The sequence below is a fragment of the Eulemur rufifrons genome, chromosome 10 (genome assembly GCF_041146395.1).
Source record: "Eulemur rufifrons isolate Redbay chromosome 10, OSU_ERuf_1, whole genome shotgun sequence".
Classification (NCBI taxonomy): domain Eukaryota; kingdom Metazoa; phylum Chordata; class Mammalia; order Primates; family Lemuridae; genus Eulemur; species Eulemur rufifrons.
The window spans coordinates 33546921-33568479 of record NC_090992.1 but is presented as its reverse complement, the minus strand read 5'-3'; the positions used below and the strand labels follow the sequence as shown (position 1 = coordinate 33568479).

Here is a 21559-nt window from a genome sequence, read left to right as displayed (position 1 = left end):
TACTGCTCAGTTGATGAAAATGTGACCAGAGGCTCACAGGAACCGAACCCTGTATTTTCCTGGAAACAATCGTTTAGCATTCACTAAGTCAGTGTTTGCAGTAACTTTATAGAACAGACCTATCTCGAATAATGAGAATCAACTACACTGTTGATCCATGTATTAATATATGTATAAAAAAGGAGATAAAAGTGTGTCTATGGAGAGTGTAAAGGAAACAAGATACCAAAGGTTGAAGGTTGTGATTTATTAGACTATTCTCTCTACTTTTATGTATGTTTGCAAATGATCATAACAAAATGTTTAAATGCACATTGAGGAGAAAATCTTGAGGAAGAATCTCTTATTCAGTAGCTTTTACTTCAGACCCACTGTGAGGGCTCCAGATAATGTCACCTAAGATCCCATTATCAGCAATTCCCAAATCCTTCAATGTGTGGGCTGGGATTTAGGAGACCTGGGCTCTAGTTTCAGCCCCACCTCAGACTTGCTTACCTTTAGCAACTCCCAGGGCCTCTGGACCTATTTTCTTTTTTTTTTTTTTTTTTTCTTTTGTAGAGACAGACTCTCCCATTGTTACCCAGGCTGGAGTATAGTGGCACAATCAAAGTTTATTGTAGCCTCCAACTCCTAGGCTCAAGCAATCCTCCTGCCTTGGCCTCCCAAAGTGCTGGGATTACAGGCATCCCACTGCACCCATTCCTGGACCTATTTTCTTATTAGTGAAATAAAGAAATTGAACTGGACAACCTCTGAATTCCCTTTCATTGTTAAAAACCTCTAATTCTGGGCCAGTCAAGGTGGCTCACACCTGTAATTCTAGCACTCTGGGAGGCCGAGGCAGGAGGACTGCTTGAGCTCAGGAGTTTGAGACCAGCCTGAGCAAGAGTGAGACTCCTGTCTCTATTAAAAATAGAAAAAATTAACCGGGCATGGTGGTGTGCACCTGTAGTCCCAGTTACTTGGGAGGCTGAGGCAGGAGGATGTTTGAGGTTGTGAGCTAGGCTGAGCCCAGGAGTTGTGAGCCCAGGAGTTTGAGGTTGTGAGCTAGGCTGACGCCACAGCACTCTAGCCTGGGCTACAGAGCAAGACTCTGTCTCAAAAAAAAGAAAACCTCTAATTCTATGGATAAAAACAAGTATTTCCTGAATTGGCACGTTCTGGTACAATATTACAACTTCTCTCCAGCTCTCTTCCCTGCCCAATCGATACCAGTATACCGTGACTCTTGCCAATGTTCTCCCCTCTTTTGTGCCATTCTAATCATGTTTTTTTTCTTTTCTTTCTTTTTTGGAGACAGTGTCTTAGTCTGTCTCCTGGCTAGAGTACAGTAGTGCCATCATAGCTCACTGCAACCTCCAACTCCTGGTCTCAAGGGATCCTCCTGCCTCAGTCTCCTGAGTAGCTGGTACTACAGGCACCCACCACTGCACTCAGATGGTTTTATCTGTCTTTAGTAAAGGTGAGGCTTCGCTTTTGCTCAGGCCTGGCTAGAGTGTAGTGGGGCCATCATAGCTCTAACTCTGCAACCTCTAACTCCTGAGTTTCAACGATCCTCTCGCCTCAGCCTCCTAGAGTGCTAGGATTACAGGCATGGACTACCATGCCCGGCCTCATGAAGCTCTTCTGATTTTGATTTATCTAAAGCCTGAACTCCCTACCCTAGACACGTGATCTCATTCAACCAAGAGCTCACAGTCCACTTTAAAAGGACAAGGAAACAGGCTGTGCCAGAGTCCTGCAGAACACAAAGGCAAGGCATCCAAGCAGATATCCCCTAGAAGAGGTGATATCTCAGCTGAGACCTAAAGGACGACCAGAAATTACTGCAGCTAACAGAGGGGAGAATTATGTTCCAGGCAGAGGCAACAGCATTCTCAAAAGCCTGGAAACAAGAGAAAGTTGAACAGGTCCAGAATTCAAAGTCTGTCATCATACCTAGTGCCATGAATCTTTCCAGCAGCATTTGCCACCCTTCCTTGTCACCCATCTTCCCCTTCTGCCCAGTCTGTGCACTGGAAAGCCTGTGATTAATATTTGGTAAGGTATATATTAGACTCCCCACCAAGCCTCCTTTAAAATAACAAGGTCAGGAGAAACTTTTACACTCCCATCGCACTTTTGTTTTGCCCATTTCTTATAATCCTGACGATCCATTTTCAAGTAGAGGAAACTCACGCTCAGAAAAGTTAAGTCATTCACTCAAGATCACACAGCCAGAGAGGAGTGTAAAGGCCTGTTGTCCTTTACACTGCACGGGGCAGCCAGGGCACACAGTGGATTTTGGTCTGCGAGAAGAGCACCCTTACAAGTTCCCTGCATGCTGCAGCTTATACAAATACACTGCAGTGACCCCCATTTTACACTGAGAAAGCTGAGGGCAGTCTCCTCAGGACCGGGGCCATTTAATAAGGTCCGGTCGCCTCAAGCATCCCGTGGCTCCAAAGGCTAAAGACCCTTTAGGTCTCGGTTCCGCTACCCACGTGACTATGACATCTGGCAGTTAATTGTATCTCATCTGTAAAACCGATCTTGCGGGACTGTTGTGAAGATTAAACGAGAACGGCACCTGCACCGGGGGACAGACCAGTTAATCCCCTCGAGAGCAGAAAATACAATGTGCCGCCTCCGCCTGACTCCGCGGCGGACGAGCCTGCGCAAAGAACACGGGCCGACAGGCCGTGCGCAGGCGCACTGCGCCAACACCCGGCCGGCTCTTTCGCTGGCTCTGAGGCTGCGTCCTCGGCTGGCTTTGCGGCCGCACTGCTTGACGGCAGCGATGTCTGCCCCGCCTGGCCGGCGTTGCTGGGGTAACGGCGAGCGCGTGGGGCCGAGGAAGGTAAGAGACCTGGGCGTGGAGTAGGAGGCGTCCTCGGGTGCAGAGCGCTGCGGTCGTGTATCCCGGTGCGGGGATTCCGCCGCCAGAGGAGAACGCGCTCCTCCGAAAGCTTTACAGGGCGAGAGCGGAAAGGGCCCAGGGGCTTTCCTGCGGTCGCACAGCCGGACCAGACTGCCGGGGCGAGGAGCCAGGCTGCCTACGTTCTGCCGGGGGTTAACTCCTCCGCCTCTTCTCCGCACAGCTGTAGCCCTTTGTTCCTTCTGGAAGCACTGAGGCCTTGTCCAGTGCTGGGGGCTGGGGAATTCTAGGTGCTTCCAACACTCTGCGCGTAAGGAGCCTCTGCCTCTAGAGAGGTTGGGGCGGGTGGACACTCAAGGGACAAAGCAAAGGGTTAAGGCGGGGAGTTACGGATTCGTCTGGCCTGTAACTCTTTTTCGCTTGTGCGCAATGGTTTATTGCAGTTGCAGCTACCCAGGTGAGCACTTTCCACGTGGTAGGCCCTTTACGAGGCAAGCCGCCTTGCACACAATTACTCATCTAATCCTCACACCAGCCTTCAAAGGCTTGTCATCTCTTTATGTTTTATTCTCGGGTTCTAACTTGAAAGCTCCCCAGAGGCAGGATTGTTTATCTTTCCCTTTCATCCTTGCCCCCCTGAGCCCAGGAGGTACACAGGTGGAGCTTCAAATGTGTTTTTTTACTTGGGAGAAGGTGAGCTTTGCTGGCTGGGGGGTTTTTAACCAGGCTTGTTTGGCACCTGGGTCAAGGGAGTTGGAAAATTTCTGAAGCCAACTGCCCCTTTTTTGTTTGCTCTTCAGACAGACGTTGACTGAGTACCTAAAAGGTATTAGGTGTCTGCTCAGGGGAAGAATAAGGATCAGGCCTTGCTTTTGATAGAAAGTAATCTACGTACATGCGCTGTGGAGTCAGGCATGGCCAGGTTTGGGGAAAAAAGTTAACAATCCCTTACAGGTGCGCTTAGCCCGTCAGATTCACTTTCCTCATCTGTGCTATGGGAATAAAAATAGTGCTTACCTCAGGGGATTGTTGGGATTGAGTTTCAACAGACCATGCTGTTACCCTTGATGGGCCACGTGTTGAAATCAGCTGGGTCCCCCCCAGAAATTCCAAAGCAGTTAATTGCAGGTAAGGTCTGGGCATTGGGATTTAAGGGTGGCTGAGCTTGAGGGTCGCCGTTATGTACCACTCCCAGGTTAATTTTCTTCATCTGCTCTTGTCAATAATCATTCTCTGCTTGGGAACCTGTAGTGACTCCAGGTCTAAACCAGCCTTTGCATCCCAAATCTCACTACTGACCCAGTCTTCCCCCTATGCTTTTTTGTGGCCTTCAGGTATGGTTTCTATTTTTTGTCTGTGAAATGAAGATAATACAGTTGGCCCTTCCTATCCGCGGGTTCCAAATCCACAAATTCGAAAGTATTTGGGGGAAAAAAATAGTATAAAAAAATACAGTATAACACCTGTTCACATAGCATTTACATTGTATTGGGTATTGTAAGTAATCTAGAGATGATGTAAAATATACAGGAGGATGTGCGTAGGTTATTTGCAAATACTATACCTTTTTATATAAGGGACCATGAGCTTCTGCAGATTTTGTTATGGGGAGGGAACCAATCCCCCCGACCCCCTACAGATAGGAAGGGATGACTGTAATACCCACATGTGTAGCAAATGGCACAGGCAGTGCCTGGCACTTTGTACCTACCTGTGATGGTTACCTCTTCTAATTTGACTCATATACCACCTCTTAGGTCATGCCGTTCTGTCATGACACTAAAACATTTCTTGAATGCCTATTGCAGTTATGGAGAAAGGCAAATGCGGTCCTTTCTCCTCTGCTTTGCTTCCCAACTTCAGCACAAGAAAATTCCTCCACGAAACTAGAGATCATCTGGTTTGTCCTGTTGAATTTGTTTTTTCTTACTTGGAAAGTGAACTCTGCCTTCTGAGAGAGTTCCTTTCAGTCTTTTCCAGAAGCCTCACACTGGTGTCTGTGAAACCATTCCTGCGGTACATAGCCTGGGGGATACCTTTCTTCCTGCTGAATTTTTTAAAATAATAGTTTTATTTAGATACCATAGAATTCCATAAAATCCACCCTTTTAAAATGTACAGTTCAGTGGTCTTAGGATATATTCACAGAGTTGTGCAACCATCACTGCAATCTATTATTAAAACATTTCTTCACCCTTCCTTCACCCACATCGATTAGCGGTCACTCCCTATTTCCCCTTTTCCCCAGCCGCTGGTAACCCCTAATTTATCTGTTTTGCCTATTCTGGATATTTCATATTAGTGGTCTCATGTGGTTTTTTTGTGTCTGGCTTCTTTTCTTTAGCATAATGCTTTCAAGGTTCATTCATGTTGTAGAATATATCAGAACTTCATTCCTTTTTATGGCCAAATAATATTCCATTCTATGGTTAGACCACATTTTATTGATCCAGTTATCTATTGATGGACATTTGCATGGTTTCCACTTTTTCATTATGAATAATGCTGCTGTGAACATTCACGTACAAATTTTTCCATGAATACATGTCTTGTCTTGGATCTATCTTCGGAGTAGAATTGTTGGATCATATTTTAACTCTGTATTTGACATTTTGAGGAACTGCTAGACTGTTTTCCAGTCCTGTTATTCAATCTGAAGATGAAGAAATGGCTTAGAGAGCTTAAGTGGGTTTTGCAAGGTCACGCAATAATGATGGCAGCTTTGCATGTATGGAGGGTCTACTGTGAGCCAAATTCTTGTGAGTTCAGTCACGTGAGCAGGAGTGATGCTAGAACCTGGATCATGAGGTTTAACAGGGCTGTTTTGTGGCAGGGACCGTTCCGCCCCACACACTTGGGTAGGGTACACCAGTTCCTGCCATCCAGTGTCACAGCTCAGTTTTACCATTTTTAGAGTGTGACAGCAGCCTGAAAGGGAAAATCCTGAACAAACCAGGCAAATTAAAATACAACTTTTCATTTGTATTTGTCGAGAAAATTTAATTGGAACTTCTTGAAGTTAGCCATTAAGTCTTTTTTTAAAATTCCAAATGTGATATATAAAAGTCAAATTTTGGACAAAGGTTGTTATACAAGTGAAAAATTTCAGAAAAGTCCAAATTGTTCCTGGAAATCCCTAAAAAGGGGCCTCACTAGAGCCCAACATCCTGCCCCCCAAAAGCTAATCTGACATTGTTTATTTTCAGTTTTGGAATAAATTGTTATATCTTCAGTTAAGTGCCAGATATAATCATTGGCTTGGGTTGAGGTATAAGTCAGCAAGTATGGCAAAAGTCTAGTCAAAATGCCCTTGGAAGAGAATCTCTTAGGTTTCCCATGAACATGCAGTAGACATGGTTTTGTTATAAAACCTATACAGCAATATGTATGTGTAAATATATAATATATACAGTAATGCTCAGTATCTAATTCCATTGAGGGCCCTTATTTAGAGATTAAATTATTCTAGCTTGTTGCTGCTTGGAACACTTTGTCAATTCTAGGAGGGTTCCAACTTGCTGATTCATCTTGTTTTTCATAGTTACCTTTGTAATTGAGTTATCAGTTTCTCTAACTCTTCCTTGTTCTATGTTTTTCAATGTCCTCGTTTAATTCTTCAACTTCTTCCTTGAGAATTTGGATAAACCTATCACAACACATTGGACAAGGCTTTTAATTTCTTTTTAATGGTCAGGAAACCCTTAAAACCACTCACCTTCCCCTCTCTCAGCATTGGCCACCTTCTTGTTTCAGGCCTGATTGCATCCATTCCTTGATGCGATGCTGGCACTGAGCACAGGGGACACTTAGATAATCTTTTTTTTTGTCCCTCGTGAAGGCTTGGAGCCACGGAGGTTAAACGTGTATGATGTGGCTCCACTCTATCTTCAAGCACCAGACAAGTGATCAGTTAAAATCAAGTGCAGACCTAATACTGAGGGAGCAGCAGATTCAAGTCTCCCGTCTCATTCCAGGGTATCTGCTGATTGAGCAGAGGCTCTTGCACTGTTTACATTTTATTCCCTCAGGTATGGTTAAGTTTTTCTAAGGTAAATGCATCTGCTGTGGCTGGGTGTCTTCATCGCACAAAGTACTCGACTTTACTTCCTTTAGCCGTTACTGGATCGCAGCTGGTTTTGTTGCCTCTGACCTCCTTTCAGGTGTGCTGTATGCTTGTTTCATCTCTTCAGTCCACTGTAAGGCCCGGAAGGGAGAGGTACTGGCTTCAGCTTCCTTTTCTCCCTCGCAGTGCTGGGTGCCCAGTTGGTAATTCCATAATCGCTCAGTAACCCTTCAGCTTCTGTCTTTGAGAGATAGCTGTCACAGAAGGGTACAGATGCTGCCTGTGACCAAAGCAGAACCCAGAGAGAAGGGCACCGGCTTTGGAGCTCAACAGACGTTGGGTCATCCAGTGCTACCTCTGTCGGGGCCCTTTACAAATCTCTAACCCGGGTCTAGTTCCTCGTTGGTAAGATGGCACTGCGAGTGCTCACCCATAGTCATAACTGCAGCTGAGACTGCATGGTGCCGCGTGCCTGGTACTATTCTAAGCACTTAACTATAAGACAGTCTGTTTATGCCCTTATTTTGGAGGTAAGGAAACTATAGCACAGAGAGATTCAGTAACTTTTGCCCAAAATCACACAGCTAGGAAGGGTGAAGTCACTTCCAGCCCTTGCAGTTTGGCTTTAGAGTCCCTGCTCGAAGCTTCTAGCATTTGGTGGTGTGTAGTAGACCTTTAAACAACTGCTGCCATCATTATTACTTATTAGTTTACTGTAAAAATTGGGAGATGATTGACCCAATATTTAGAATGTTTTTTGAGATCCTTTTTTGGAAAATGAAGTACTCTACTTACCAGATTTAATTTGTTGAAGACAGGGTCTTTCTTGGTTTTATTTGTATATCCCCAGCACCTAAGATTGTTAGGATTTTCTGGTAGGTACTCAGTGAATGTCTGTTGGCTGATTGAAAGAATAGACATAATCCTGATTCACAGAAATCCTATTGTGCTTGCTCTCAGGAGACCTAGCATTGTGACTTTGGACACGTCACTAGGCTTCAGCGTTGTTAGCTGTAGTAGAAATAATACCACTTACTTCTTGGGGACTACTGTGAGGATTAATCTGCAATAAAAGGTGAATGTGACTTGCACCGCTCATACAAAATGTTCCTACTACTCTGTGTCTTTTGGTTTACTGCTTTATAAATACTGTTTTTTCTCCACAGACCACAAAGTTTTCTGAGCCTAGGTATAAACATACTTTTTTGATCAATGTGGTTATTGACTGATTGTTTCTTTCTCTTTATTGTCTACTGTTTAAAGAAGAGTTCCCCCTGAAAAATGGCAGAAGCCGTTTTCCACGCCCCAAAAAGGAAAAGAAGAGTGTATGAGAATTATGAGTCTCCATGGCCGATCCCTTTTGATCAGGACCAAAGTCCTAAGAAAGAATTCAGGATATTCCATGCCGAAATGATTAACAACAATGTGATTGTGAGGAACACAGAGGACATCCAACAGCTCTATGGGAAAGTAAGTGCAGGCGCCGCGGTATGGTTACCTTGTACCAACCCTGAGCAAGCAATCCTTCTTCCTTCTTCCCATTCCATCCATCCACTCCAAACGGACCATGAATGATGCACGGTCTTCCCTTGCAGTTGGTCCAGTGCAAGGACAGTACAATTTGAATCAAGTGACCCAGAGCTATACATTGAGGGTAATAAAATGACAGATAGAGCGCCCCCAGCCACAAACCTATGTTTCAGCCATGAAGTAGGGGCGATGGATTGACCTTTTTTGTCTTTGAGTTATCAAAGCAATGCATGTTCATTGTAAAAAATAACAATAATATTTATGGAAATGTAATAGGTACAAAGTGAAAATTCCCACTCAGTCCTTTTCCACTCCCAGAGGTAACCACAGAGTGGCGTATTGCTCTAGCTCATGAACCAGTCAGATGAGACTTTGGAATGTAGCTCCTTATCTGTTCTCTCTCCTGGTTGGGGACCTCTTCTTAGATGAGGAAAAGTTCTAGTCTTTACTGTTTTTCAGCAATGATAGTTTTGGGTTAAGACTGGGAGCTTTTATTTTTTTGTGATTTTCCATAGTCTGTTCATTGCTGGGGGCATTTTTTTTAAACAGCTTTATTGAGGTATAATTTACAACCATAAAATTTACCCATTGTAAGTGTACAATTCAGTGATTGTCATACATTTATAGAGTTGTGCAACCCTCACCACGATCCAGTTTAAAGCAGCCCCATCACCACAGAAAGTCCCCTTGTGTTCATTGCACTTAATCCCCGCTCCCACTCTCAGCCCAAGGCAGCCAGTTACTGGCTTCCTGTCTCTGGAGATGTGCCTTCTCTAGACACTTTATGGAAAAAGAGGTATCACTGAGCCTAGTGGGCTTCCCGGGAGTCTGAGCAGGCCAACGGCACCGTCCCCCACAGCTTAGCAGCGAGGCCTTCATTGGCAATATGTAATATTAAGCAGGAGGCTTAATGAAGTGCTGTACACATTATTTATTCTAATTGTTAAATCTGATGGTGGGGGGTAAAAGGTGTTTGATTTCAAATTTCTTTGTGTTTAGATATTTTATGATTAACAGGGGAGACATATATGTTGTTTTTGGAATCAGCAGGAATGAGAGGAATACTTCAATTCTGGAGTACAAAAGAATCCAAGAAGCTTTTTGTCCCCGGTGGGCGTGGCTCCTGCTTGCTGACACACCGTTCCCGAGCCACATGTGACAAGGCAGCTCTGTCTCTGCCTGCCCTCAGCCTGTTAGGCCTAGACTAAAATCATTAGTTATGGGATCAGCGAGGCGTGCTCAAAACTTAGTAGTACTCTAAAAACAATCAGAGAAATAATACGCTGAGAACGCTATTAGTAATTGTTCGATAACCAACGAGAAAATGACAAGTGGGGTAAACCTTCTGTTAACTCAGATAGTTACAGTCAGCCCTCTGTATCTGTGGGTTCCACATGCATAGATTCAACCAACTGCAGGGCAGAAATATTCAGGGGAAAAAGTTGTGTCTGTACCGAACACATACAGGCTTTTTTTTCTTGTCACTATTCTTTAAACGATACAGTGCAAGAACAGCTTACATAGTATTTACATTGGATTAGGTATCATAAGTAATCTAGAGATGATTTAAAGTATATGGGAGGATATGCAACTACTGTGCTATTTTATATCAAGAACTTGAGCATCCATGGATTTGGGCATCTATGGAAGGTTCTAGAACCAATCTCCTGTGGAAACCGCTGGACAACCGTAGACTCTACCTTAGCTAAAAAACTGGTAACTAAATGTGAACTAACTTTCTTTTCTCTCTTCCCGGAAGGGTTATTTTGGAAAAGGTATTCTTTCAAGAAGCCGTCCAAACTTCACAATTTCAGATCCTAAGCTGGTTGCTAAATGGAAAGGTAAACTTGTACATCATTTGGTTCATATTCGTTCGTTGTTAATCCTGTACCTCAGGTTACATAGTGAAATTCTAAAGAAGTAACATGTATACTGGCAATTCTACTGCCAAAAATAGCAACAAGGGTAATTTGAGTCAAAGCAGAGGGCTGTTACGATTGCTGAAAATGTGTTTTATCTTATTTCTAGAATTATCAAAAGTGTTTTTCATTGCAATGTGGTAGGTGTTGGTAACTGAGTACTTGTTCGCCTTGGTACTATGCAAAATGAGTTTTGTATTTTACTTCTGGAATTAGAATTTACAGTAAGCATGACATTGACATATTTGTTAAAGCAAACTAATGTGTGCAGTCCTCACTTGCTGGTTCTCTTTTCTTTAATTTACAAATCTTTTAGTGTATTTCTCTCAGGAACTCTCAAACGCTCATGATAATTACTTAAGAAACAATACAAGTAGCTTAAAACATAATTAGGGTTTTTTAAATGTTTTATTTTAAGAAAATATACAGATTACAAGTGCTCTACTATACCATTTAAACAATCATGCAGAAATCCTAACGTTTGACGACATGCTTCATTGGTGAGGCCCTGAGAAAGAGACCTTCTTGGGCGTTGCTGGTGGGAGTGCAGATGGTGCTGACCTCACGCAGGGGGATTTAGCAGTGGCTACCAACATTACATCGATATTTTTTAATCTCTTAAATGTTCTCTGTGATAAATTATATATATATTTACCTTTTTTTCTTTTCTTCCATTCCCCTCTCTCCTCAGTCCCTGGTAACCTTTATGTTTTCTGTCTATGAATTTACCTCTATTCTAGATATTTCATATATAAGTAGAACGATAACAATATTCATCCTTTTGTATCTGGCTTTTTTAATTTAGCATAATGTTTTCAGGAGTCATCCCTGCCATGACATGGATCAGAACGTCATTGCTTTTTATGGCTGAATAATATTTCATTGTATGGATTTAGCACATTTTGTTTATCCATTTACCTGTTGATAGACACTTAGGTTGTTTCTACATCTTGGCTATTGTGAATAATACTGTTGTGAACATTGGCATAGAAGTATCTGTTTGAATGTCTACTTTCAGTTTTTTTGGTTATATGCCCAAGAGTGGAATTACTGGATCTTATGGTAATTCTGTGTTTAACTTCTTGGGAAACCACAAAACTCTTTTCCACATTGGCTGTACCGTTTTACATTCCCACCATCATTGCCCCAAGGGTTCCAATTTCACCACATCTTTGTCTGTGCTTTTTTTTTTCTGCTTTTTTTTTTTTTTTTAAATAATAGTCATCCTAATGGGTATGAAGTGGTAAAAGTTTTTCATTTTAATGAAGTCCAATTTATCTATTTTTTTCTTTCATTTGCTATGGTTTTGGTATCTTAAACCATTGCCAAATCCAAATCATGCAGATTTTCCTTTGTTTTTTTCTAGGAGTTTTATAGTTTTCACTTTTAAGTTTAGGTCTTTGGTCCATTTTGAGTTCATTTTTGTATAGGGTATAAGGTACTGTTTTGCCTGTGGATGTCGAATTGTCACAGTACAAAGATTTACTTTTAACCCAGCAATCCCACTTCTAGGAATTTATCTTAACAATACATTTGATGCAAAAATGTGAAAAGAAATAGCACAAGGCTATTCATTGCAACACTGTAATATTCAAAGACTGGGAACAACCCAAATGTCCATCAGGAGAGGACCATTTGCGTAAACTATAGTGCGTTTATATAGTGAAGTACCGTGGAGCTGAGGCAGGAACGAGGGATCACTAAGATATGTTGTTAAGTGAAGAGAGCAAGATAAAGGAAAGTACGCATTGTGCTGTGGTTTATCTAAAAAGGAGGAAATATAAATAAATATATTTAATTTTTTAAAGGGAAGGATAAACCATAATTTTTTAAAATGCCTATGGGAAGGGATAAAACAGGATGAAGAAAAATGTGAGATTTTATAGATTTGACTTTGAAACCTTATCAGAGTATTGCATAATTATAAAGCAAGTTAAATTTTAAAATGTAATTTTTTAAATAGAAATGAAACAACTAAATGCATATATCAAGTTGGTTATATAATCACACAGGGAGAAACTATTTTGAATAACTTTAAAACAGCAATTTGACTGTTCAGTCCTAATGGCATAGGCTTTATGTCAGCTGTCTTTTATCACAGCAACGTTGCTTGGTAGACCACCCCAAAATTCATGGGTTTTAAACAGCAGCCAGAGTGCTTACTAGTCTACAGGATTTCTGGATGGATGTGCTCACTTTCCTAAGGTGTTCAAGCTGAACATCTATTCCAAGCCTTTAATGCATGCAGAGGACGCTGGGTTTGGGAAAGGAGAAACCACTTGCCTAAAGGCAGAATCAGAGAGGACCAGGATGAAAACCCAGACTGTTAGGTAATGTGATTCTTCCCAGCTGATGCCCAGAGCTAGAGCTGGAGCCCAGAACTCCTTCCTGGTGCTGTGCTGTGGAGTCACAGAAAGAGGCTTTCACAGAGGCCTTTCCTTGTTCACTCCTAGACAAATGCACGCCCAAAACGAGCACCGCTGTCAAGTTTACTTTTCCAACCTTTTCTTTATGAGGAGCTTTCAGTGAAGACAAGAGAATGGAGGTAGAACACCTCCCTCTAGGGCCTCAACATTCTCCTCTGAGAGCTGGAATGAGAGTTGAGACGTGGCAGAGGGGTTTCCTGTCACATGCCGTCACTGCTTAGCTGGAGCCCTGAGTTGGGGATTCTGAGGTCCCATCTAAGCCCAGCAAGAGTGATGTGGTTGACAGCAGCTCCTGCGGGCAGTGTGGGTGCAGGGAGGGTGGCAAACAAAGCGTGTGTTTGCCATCACCGATTGGACAGTACTAACCTGGGTGTGTGATTTTGTGAATCTTGATTCTCTTTGTTATTCATAGGTTTATAGTGTTTTCTTCTCCCTTAAAGGAAATTGTCTGAAACTAATAGAACTTCCTTGTTGTTACAGATATGAAGACAAACATGCCTATCATCACATCAGAGAAGTAAGTAACGATGAACTTTGGCTTTGGTCAAAATAATGGATTAAACTAGATCTGTTTTTAGGTAGTCTTGTCCAGTGTGCCAGTCCAGTCCACACTTTTTCTTCTTTTCTTTTTTTGGTAGTAGATGTATCCTTGAAAATTATGTCGGAATTTAATGTGGCTCAAATCATTTTTGAAATGCATTAAAGTTTAGTGTTTGCCAGTTGAATTCCTTCCAATATATGAATAAGTATCCTGTAAAGGCTCTGTTATTAAGTCCTCAGATGCTTAGATTTAGGTTCCAAGCTGGCATCCTGCCCTGTGCGGGCACAGATGGTCCTGTCTCCTTCCTTGCCAGGGGCCTTTCCTCATTCACGCCTAGATGTTCCCAGAACATTTCTCTCTGACCCCCTCAAACACACATTTACTGCCTGGCTGATTGCTGCACCTCCTCAGTCCTGCTCACACATCACCTCCTCACCACCAGCCCCTCTGCTGACCTGGGTGCTGCTCCTCTGGCTGCAACAGAGACTGCTTCGGCACGCAGCACTCTGTGTCGTCCCTCACCAGCCATTTGGACTGTCAGTCCTTGGAGAGCAGGGACCAGGCCCTACTCTCTGCGGCTGCACACTTTCCAGTCCTTCGGTAAGAGTTTATTAACTAAATCTCCATCCATCCATCCCAGACCTCACTGTCCCTATGGTGCAGTTCAAATCACAACTCTTCCATGAAACTTTGTAAAACTGAAATCCACAGTGATTTTTTTTGTCTTGCTTCCAGCACGTACTGGCAGAATCCAACAGCTCATTTTTGGTAACGTGCCCGGTAACCCCACGGCCAGCAGAGTGGCAAGGAGGTAGCGGCACCAGGGAGATCTCAATGGCCGTAGCCCCAGGCTGGGGTCAGGTGGGGTTTTGGTCTGTGGGAGGGGCCTGCTAAGAACCTAGTAGAGCCCCCATCCCATGGGGGCTGCAGCACAGGTGTGTTACCACAGCTGAGACCGAGGATTCCGAAACAGCGGGGGCCTGTCCGTCCTCACTGGGCTGGCCATAAAGACAACATGAGATCAAGCCAGTTTGAGTATGTGAGAGATTCTGGACGCGGAGATGGCCACCTCACTGAAGAGCAGCCCTTTGTAAGCACTACAGTGTAGCATTCCAAGAAGTTTTATTGATCCTTGTATTAATTTCCTAGGGCTGCCCTAACAAAGTACCACAAACTAAATGGCTTAAAACAACAGGAATTTATTCTTTCACGGTTCGGGAGGCCAGTCCAAACTCATGTCAGCAGGGCCTCACTCCCTCAGAAGGCTCTAGGAGAGGATGCTTCCTTGCCTGCCTCACTCCTGGTGGCTCTCAGCAATCCTTGGTGTTCCTTGGCTTATAGATGCATCACTGTAATCTGCCTCCGTCGGCACATGGTGTTCTCGCTTGTGTGTCTCTGTATGTCTCTGTCAAAATTTACTCTGTTAAGGACATTAGTCACTACGTCCTCATCTTAAGTTGATTCCATCTGCAAAGACCCTATTTCCAGATAAGGTCATATTCTTAGGTACTGGAGCTTAGGACTTGAACATATTTTTTGGGAGAGGACACAATTCAACCCACAACAATCGTCGTACGTGTTTTTATTAAATGCAGTCCCGGAGGTTGTCCAACTGAGCATTATCCAAGGCCCTGCAGTCACAGGGTTGCTCTGGGATACAAAATGACAATATGAAATACTCACAATTGGCCGGGCGTGGTGGCTCACGCCTGTAATCCTAGCACTCTGGGAGGCCGAGGCGGGTGGATCGCTCAAGGTCAGGAGTTCGAGACCAGCCTGAGCAAGAGCGAGACCTCGTCTCTACTAAAAATAGAAGGAAATTATCTGGCCAACTAAAATATATATAGAAAAAAAATTAGCCGGGCATGGTGGTGCATGCCTGTAGTCCCAGCTACTCGGGAGGCTGAGGCGGTAGGATCGCTTAAGCCCAGGAGTTTGAGGTTGCTGTGAGCTAGGCTGATGCCACGGCACTCACTCTAGCCCGGGCAACAAAGCGAGACTCTGTCTCAAAAAAAAAAAAAAAAAAAAAAAAAAATGAAATACTCACAATAAGCAGGCCTCCTATAAACTGAGTCGACACTCCTCCTCCCTGCTTAACACTTCTCATATGCCGTATTGTGTTATCACCCTGGTTGACTTTTTTCTTCAAGACTAATCTAACTACGAGGTTCTCATTTTTTAATCTCTTTGCCTGTACTTGGATCACTTTCACTGACTTCATGAATCCTGTGTCTTTTTTGCAAGATTCCGATGTTCGATCTGCCATCGATTTGCGGTGAATTTACATTACCCTAACAAAGGAAAAAGTGACACAGACTTGACACATAGCAACAGGATAGGAACGTTGCTCGAAGGGTGGGTGTGCTTGTGTGGGGATTAATTTTTAGTAAGAAATTTTCAGGCTACAACTCATTTCCCTGTATGAATTTAAGCATGTCTAAAGATGTCATCAGTAAATTCTATCAGCAAATAATGTCCACCCCCCCCCCCAAAATCAATACTTGATTCATTATTTGTTCATACAGTCTAACTTCTATTGAATACAAGAAAAGTATTTATTTTTGTGTGTTAGGCTAATTTTCCAACTGAAATGTTTGTCATATTGTTTCTTTACTAGTCACTCCAAACTTCTGATTCCTGTTTCAAGTGCATTTGCTCTAATTGGCCTTTTTCCAACAATAGCTGTCCTTTGGTGAGGAGAACCTTCCGTGTAACCCTTTCTGGACGTGAGCGTGGGGACTCTCTGGCGATGTCTTTTGGGGGCTGATGCACATAAGGGTGTGTCCCTGAAGGACCGGGCCTGGAGGGGTGCTTGTCGCTCTCCTTGTTGTGGTCCTTTATTCCGCCAGCATTGACTGAGGGCCGCCAGTGTGTCCAGCATTGGGCAGGTGCTGGAGATTCAGGAGCAAGCAGAAGACCTAGTTCCTATTCTTGAGGGCTTTATGGTCTAGGGGGAGAGGAGAAGTAAACAATCGCGCCCGTGTGTGCAAGTGCTGTGATAGAGGTACCACCCTCATCGTAGCCAGCAGGCACCAGCTGCGCCAGCGGTGCCAGTTCCCCCTCTGTGTGCTTTACTTTTTTTAGGAAACCTTTGAGGATAGGTGCTGTAGCTATTTCCATTTCGTAGATAAGGGAACTCAGTGGTTAACCAGCTTGCGCAAGATTATGTGGGCTCAGCTCAAGAGCCTGAGAGTAGGTAGCACATAATGAGAACAATAAAATAGCTGTCCGTGCTGGCATCTCCTCGGTGTATTCCTGTGCTAGGTACTGTGTTAATGACAGGTCTGTGTATTCTGTCCTTGAGTCCTCACATCACTCCTGTGAGGTCTGTCTTGTTATTATCCTTCTTTGACAGTGAAGAAACTGAACCATGAGGAGCTTAAGTTATGCTCAGGGTCAGGACGTGGACCCAAGCAGCCTGGTTCCAGAGCCTATGCTCTAAATCGCTTTGCCATGAGCTTCCAGGGATAAATGGGCATTAATAAGGGGAAGGGGAAGGGTGCTCCATGCAAATGGGAGAGGTGTGTTCAGGGCATAGAAACATGAGAAGCATGGTGTGTTTGGGTGGGGCTGTCCTGTGTCCTCGCTGCCCTGAATGGCTGTGCTTTTCACCAGCCTGTTGCCACTGCTGGTCATGGCTGCCCCCTCTACGTTCTGCACTCTCCCCCCATGCTTTCTGCCTTTTACTTCTCACGTTTCTCTCCCTGTGGCTTCTCCAGCATGTTTGAGGGCAAGTTCAGCAGGACTTGGCTTTTTAAGGTGTGGCCAGCCAATGAGAGGACACCTTCAGTCTCACTCAGAGGCTTTCTTCTGCATGCTCTTGCAGCCATGTCCGCTTTGAGCTTCCTTAGGGGTCCTCTGAGATCATGAAGAGGCAGGAATGCAGGCCTGGTTCTGGCGCGTGGCAGAAGAGCAGAGAGGTAGGGATGCTAATGGGCTCTGCTCAGAGCCGCATAGAAGGGCCACCTCCAGAACCCTGACCTCCTGAGGCCAGCTCGTCCCCACACCACTGCCTCTGCTCTCAGAACAGCTAGTTAAGATGTACGTTTCCATTCATTAACGTGTTATTTCTTAATACAATATGTGTTGAGTGAAACTGATTTATTTTTTAAGCCACCCCTAAGAATCCCCCACTAATACAGTAGCAAATATAATATTTATTGAGCACTGCCTGTGTGCTATGCACTTCATATGTCTTGTTTCATTTAATCCTTGCTGCCATCCCAGGAGGTAGGTATAGTTATCCCTGCTCTGTAGATGAGCCCTGAGCCTTAGGGAGGCAGGGTCATGCAGCTGGTCCAAGAAGGTGATGGAGTGAGTATTGGAACCCATGTCTGCCTTGACCATTCTCCCGCAAAAACCAGACCTGTGCCCTGTGGGCTTAATTGGCTCCAGCTCTTCTGCTCAAAGGAGGAACTGTTATTTTAATTCAGTGGTTCTTTCACATTTTTGAGTCAAGGAATTTAACAAAGGTTGTGGGTCCTTTCCCCAGAAAATTATACACTGATACAAAGATTTGTGTTCAAATAAAGGAGATACATAGAGCGTATAGAGCCAGTGCTTTTGTTGATATGAAGAGCTAAGATTCTTTTTAGATCTCTCAAATGAAAGTTCTTTTAACTGTATGCATGAGTGGCTATGTCACAGATAGGAAGACACCCTGCTGTTTGGGGGGCAGCTACGTTTGTTTCCTGGTTACAAAAGTAATACATAGCAAGTTCCCTTTGAGGTGGTAATACTGTTATCCCCATTTTATGTGTGGGGAAACTGAAGCACAGGGAAGTTAAGTAATTTGCATTGTCACACAGTTATAAGTGAGAGAGTCAGGGCTGAACACGCAATGTACAGAGCCAGAGTCACTGCATCATACCCACCTCTCGGGTATTAGGGCAGCCTTGCCAGGTTTTAATCTTTAAATCTAAGGTACAATCTTAATATGAAGGGACGCGTGCTCATCTCGATATGGGATAAACAGGGTGTGGACAGCTTGGGAGTTCTTAGGAATCAGGGTTAAGCAGCCCCAAATCTCTTTTTAGGTATAGCAGACACCAATTTCCTTATTTAATTGTGTGAGATTTGGCAGTTTATAACCCATGACATATTTAATCATCTAAACACAGGCAAAATAAGGTGAAAAGTAAAATTGCATCTGCCTTCTCACAGGCCACGTGTTGTCTTAGGTGCTTTTCAGAGTAATCACTCACTATATGAGGAGGCAAAAAGTACTTGAGTTTCACAGTCTTTGGCCTGATCTTCAGATCTCCAACATATGGTGGTTCTTACATTATATGAACATATCCCAGCAGCCTTGTTGGGCATGGACACTTTTTCTGTAGGGCAGAGTCCTGTTGTCTTGCCTATCATTTTTTATAACTTGGGAAGTATTTAGGTGTTGCCTTCAAGTTTTAAAAACTTAACATATATTAGGCCGGGCGCGGTGGCTCACGCCTGTAATCCTAGCACTCTGGGAGGCCGAGGTGGGCGGATCGTTTGAGCTCAGGAGTTCGAGACCAGCCTGAGCAAGAGCGAGACCCCATCTCTACTAAAAATAGAAAGAAATTATATGGACAGCTAAAAATATATATATAGGAAAAATTAGCCGGGCATGGTGGTGCATGTCTGTAGTCCCAACTACTCGGGAGGCTGAGACAGGAGGATCCTTTGAGCTCAGGAGTTTGAGGTTGCTGTGAGCTAGGCAGATGCCACGGCACTCACTCTAGCCTGGGCAACAGAGAGAGACTCTGTCTCAAAAAAAAAAAAAAAACTTAACATATATTAATACTTTCTCATTAAAATATACTCTGAAAATTATTATGGGGAAAAGGGTCATTTCTGTTATAATATTTGGGGGGGTGTGGGTGTATATATATCTCAAATCATTTCTTTCCATATTCAGTGAAGAGCTTATTAGGTACTGTGATAATTAGTTTTCATTTTGTTTTCCACTACCGAACAAAGGCTGTGTAGTAAATGGACTGTCTCTCTGAAAACATTCCGATATCCAAAATTGAAAACAATGCAAAACAAATCCTGATAACGGGTGGCCATTTTCTCTATTTACCTAAATCACTTGGTCCACTAGTTTTAAATTACATAAATTTTCATACTTTGTTAAATGGGGGTTAATGCTTTTTTCAAATCAAGCAAATAAAATGTAGTATAAAGAAGAAATATCTTTACCTATAATCCACTATTCAGTAAAACTGCTGTAAACATTTTGGCATACCGCCTTCCAATCTTTTTTATATGTCTGTCTTTGTTGTCTTTGCTGTCTTTGCTAACACTGTTTCTGTCTTGCAGATACCAGCGTCGTGTAGAATGGGCGGCAAAGCTCATGCGTAGACGGGGGCAGAATGAGAGTACCGTGCACGGAATCCTCGAGGATTACATAAAACCGCTTGAGTATCCTCGTATAAAAAGAAACGAAGAGGTTCGATTGCCTGATGAGCTTAACTCTGAAATGGTTTCCAACATGGAAGGCACAGCAGGGGGAGAGAAACTCCCTGTGATGAGCGGAGACTCTGGAGAGTCGGATGCTGTGGAGGATCTGAGAGGGCCGTCATACTGCCTGCAGGAGGGCTCTGGGCAGGACCCACCCACTCTAGACGGCTACTGTGAACTCGTGGTAGATGACGCAGCACCTCCGCCCCAAGTCTGTTGCTGCAAACCGGATGTTGTCACCCCCCAGTGTGGCCGTCACCCTGAGGACGGCAGCAAACAGGCGTGTCTCCTCTGCACAGGGGAGAGAGGGCCTGGCCATGAGTATGTGCTAGTGGAGGAAGTGGTGTGTGACAGGAGCGAGAGTGAGGATGCCCCAGATGAGGAAGTAAGTAGAAGAAAATAAATTACTTCCTCCAAAGCCATCTGTTTCTAGAGATGCTGGCTGGCAGGGATGTCCTTTACCTGCAGCCGGTAGCTGGCCTGGTGTAAGATCTGAGGGAACCAGCAGGCTCTGTGTCTCAGCCCCAGTGGCACAGCAGCTGTGAGAGCTGTTTCAACTAAAACCTCAAAATTTGTGCATAACTTTTTAAAAATGCATAAGTTAAGGCAAGGCCAATAATATTCTCTCCTTTGGGGGAAAAGGAAATGCAGTGGTAATTACTCGTGATCTTGAGTACAGCGAGGGGGAGGGATCCGTGTGTGGAAGTCGCGGGAGGAGCGGGAGGGAGCTGAGAGCCGCTTTGCCAAAGGACATGCTGTGAGAAGTCACTACCCTAGAACTGTCTATGGTCACTAACACTTGGAAACAATCTAATGGTTAAGTAGTATTTGAAATACATACTTGAAGAAATACTGTGTAGCCTTAGAGTTTATGAAGTCATATTAGGAACCTGGCACATGCTTACGAGGTACGTACACTTGGGTGGAAAAAAGCAACATGTAAAATACACCCACAAAATGATCATGACTAGGAAAAGTTCATGAGGAAAAAGAAAATAAATCAAAATGTTAATAGTGGAAAATTTAAAGCTTTCTTTTCCACAAAAGTAATAAAACATCTTTTTTTTCTTTTTTACGGTATTAACCCAACAGCATGTGACTCTTGGGAATTTGTAAGAAAAATGTTCATTTTAAAGTACAGTTTCTTCTGTGTGACATAGAGTGCTTCCATTTGTTCTGTGTATGTTTGCTTTATTTCTTTTTAGTTGGTACAAAGAAAGAGACTAATATGCAGAAGAAATCCATACAGGATCTTTGAGTATTTGCAACTCAGCCTAGAAGAGGTATGTTTTCAAAATGTTATCACTTTAGCTGTTGGCCTCTGGGCCTGGGTAACACCACATAGGTGAACCTACCTCACAGTGTGGTTCTGTTTGTAATTCAGTAATTGAATATTGTAATTCAGTATTGAAATCACCGTGAGCAGCTTCTGTAGTCGGCCTGCTCAGCATTTATTTCATCAGTTCTAAGGTAAGTGTTTGGGATTTCCCTGTGTCATTCCACAGAGGATTCAAGCAGTTTATCTGAGCATTTCTTTTCTCGTCAAGATTTCATATTGGCTGAGTGTTATGTTAATTTTCACCAGCTTTTTAAAAAAATACAGCTTTGTTGAGATATCATTCATATACCATACAATTCATTCATTTAAAGTGTTCAACTCATTGTTTTTTAGTATATTCATGGAGTTTCACCAGCTTTTAATAAGCTATGATGCACGATTCAGATCACATGGTGACTTGCTAATTAAGTAAATAGATTTATTTCGTCCTATAGAATCACTAA

The 21559-nt window shown here is 43.4% G+C and overlaps 1 protein-coding gene across 1 annotated transcript in view; it reads left to right on the top strand.

The window, feature by feature from the left end:
- The first annotated feature begins 2922 nt into the window (after positions 1–2922).
- TSEN2 (tRNA splicing endonuclease subunit 2) overlaps positions 2923–21559 on the top strand; it is a 40055-nt gene continuing 21418 nt past the window's right edge. Inside the window, exons 1-6 of the mRNA XM_069483968.1 lie at positions 2923–3314; positions 8184–8390; positions 10210–10291; positions 13276–13312; positions 19637–20162; positions 20983–21060. Coding sequence (XP_069340069.1) covers positions 8202–8390; positions 10210–10291; positions 13276–13312; positions 19637–20162; positions 20983–21060 — 912 coding nt within the window. The 5' untranslated portion in view covers positions 2923–3314; positions 8184–8201. The remainder of the gene's footprint in view (positions 3315–8183; positions 8391–10209; positions 10292–13275; positions 13313–19636; positions 20163–20982; positions 21061–21559) is intronic.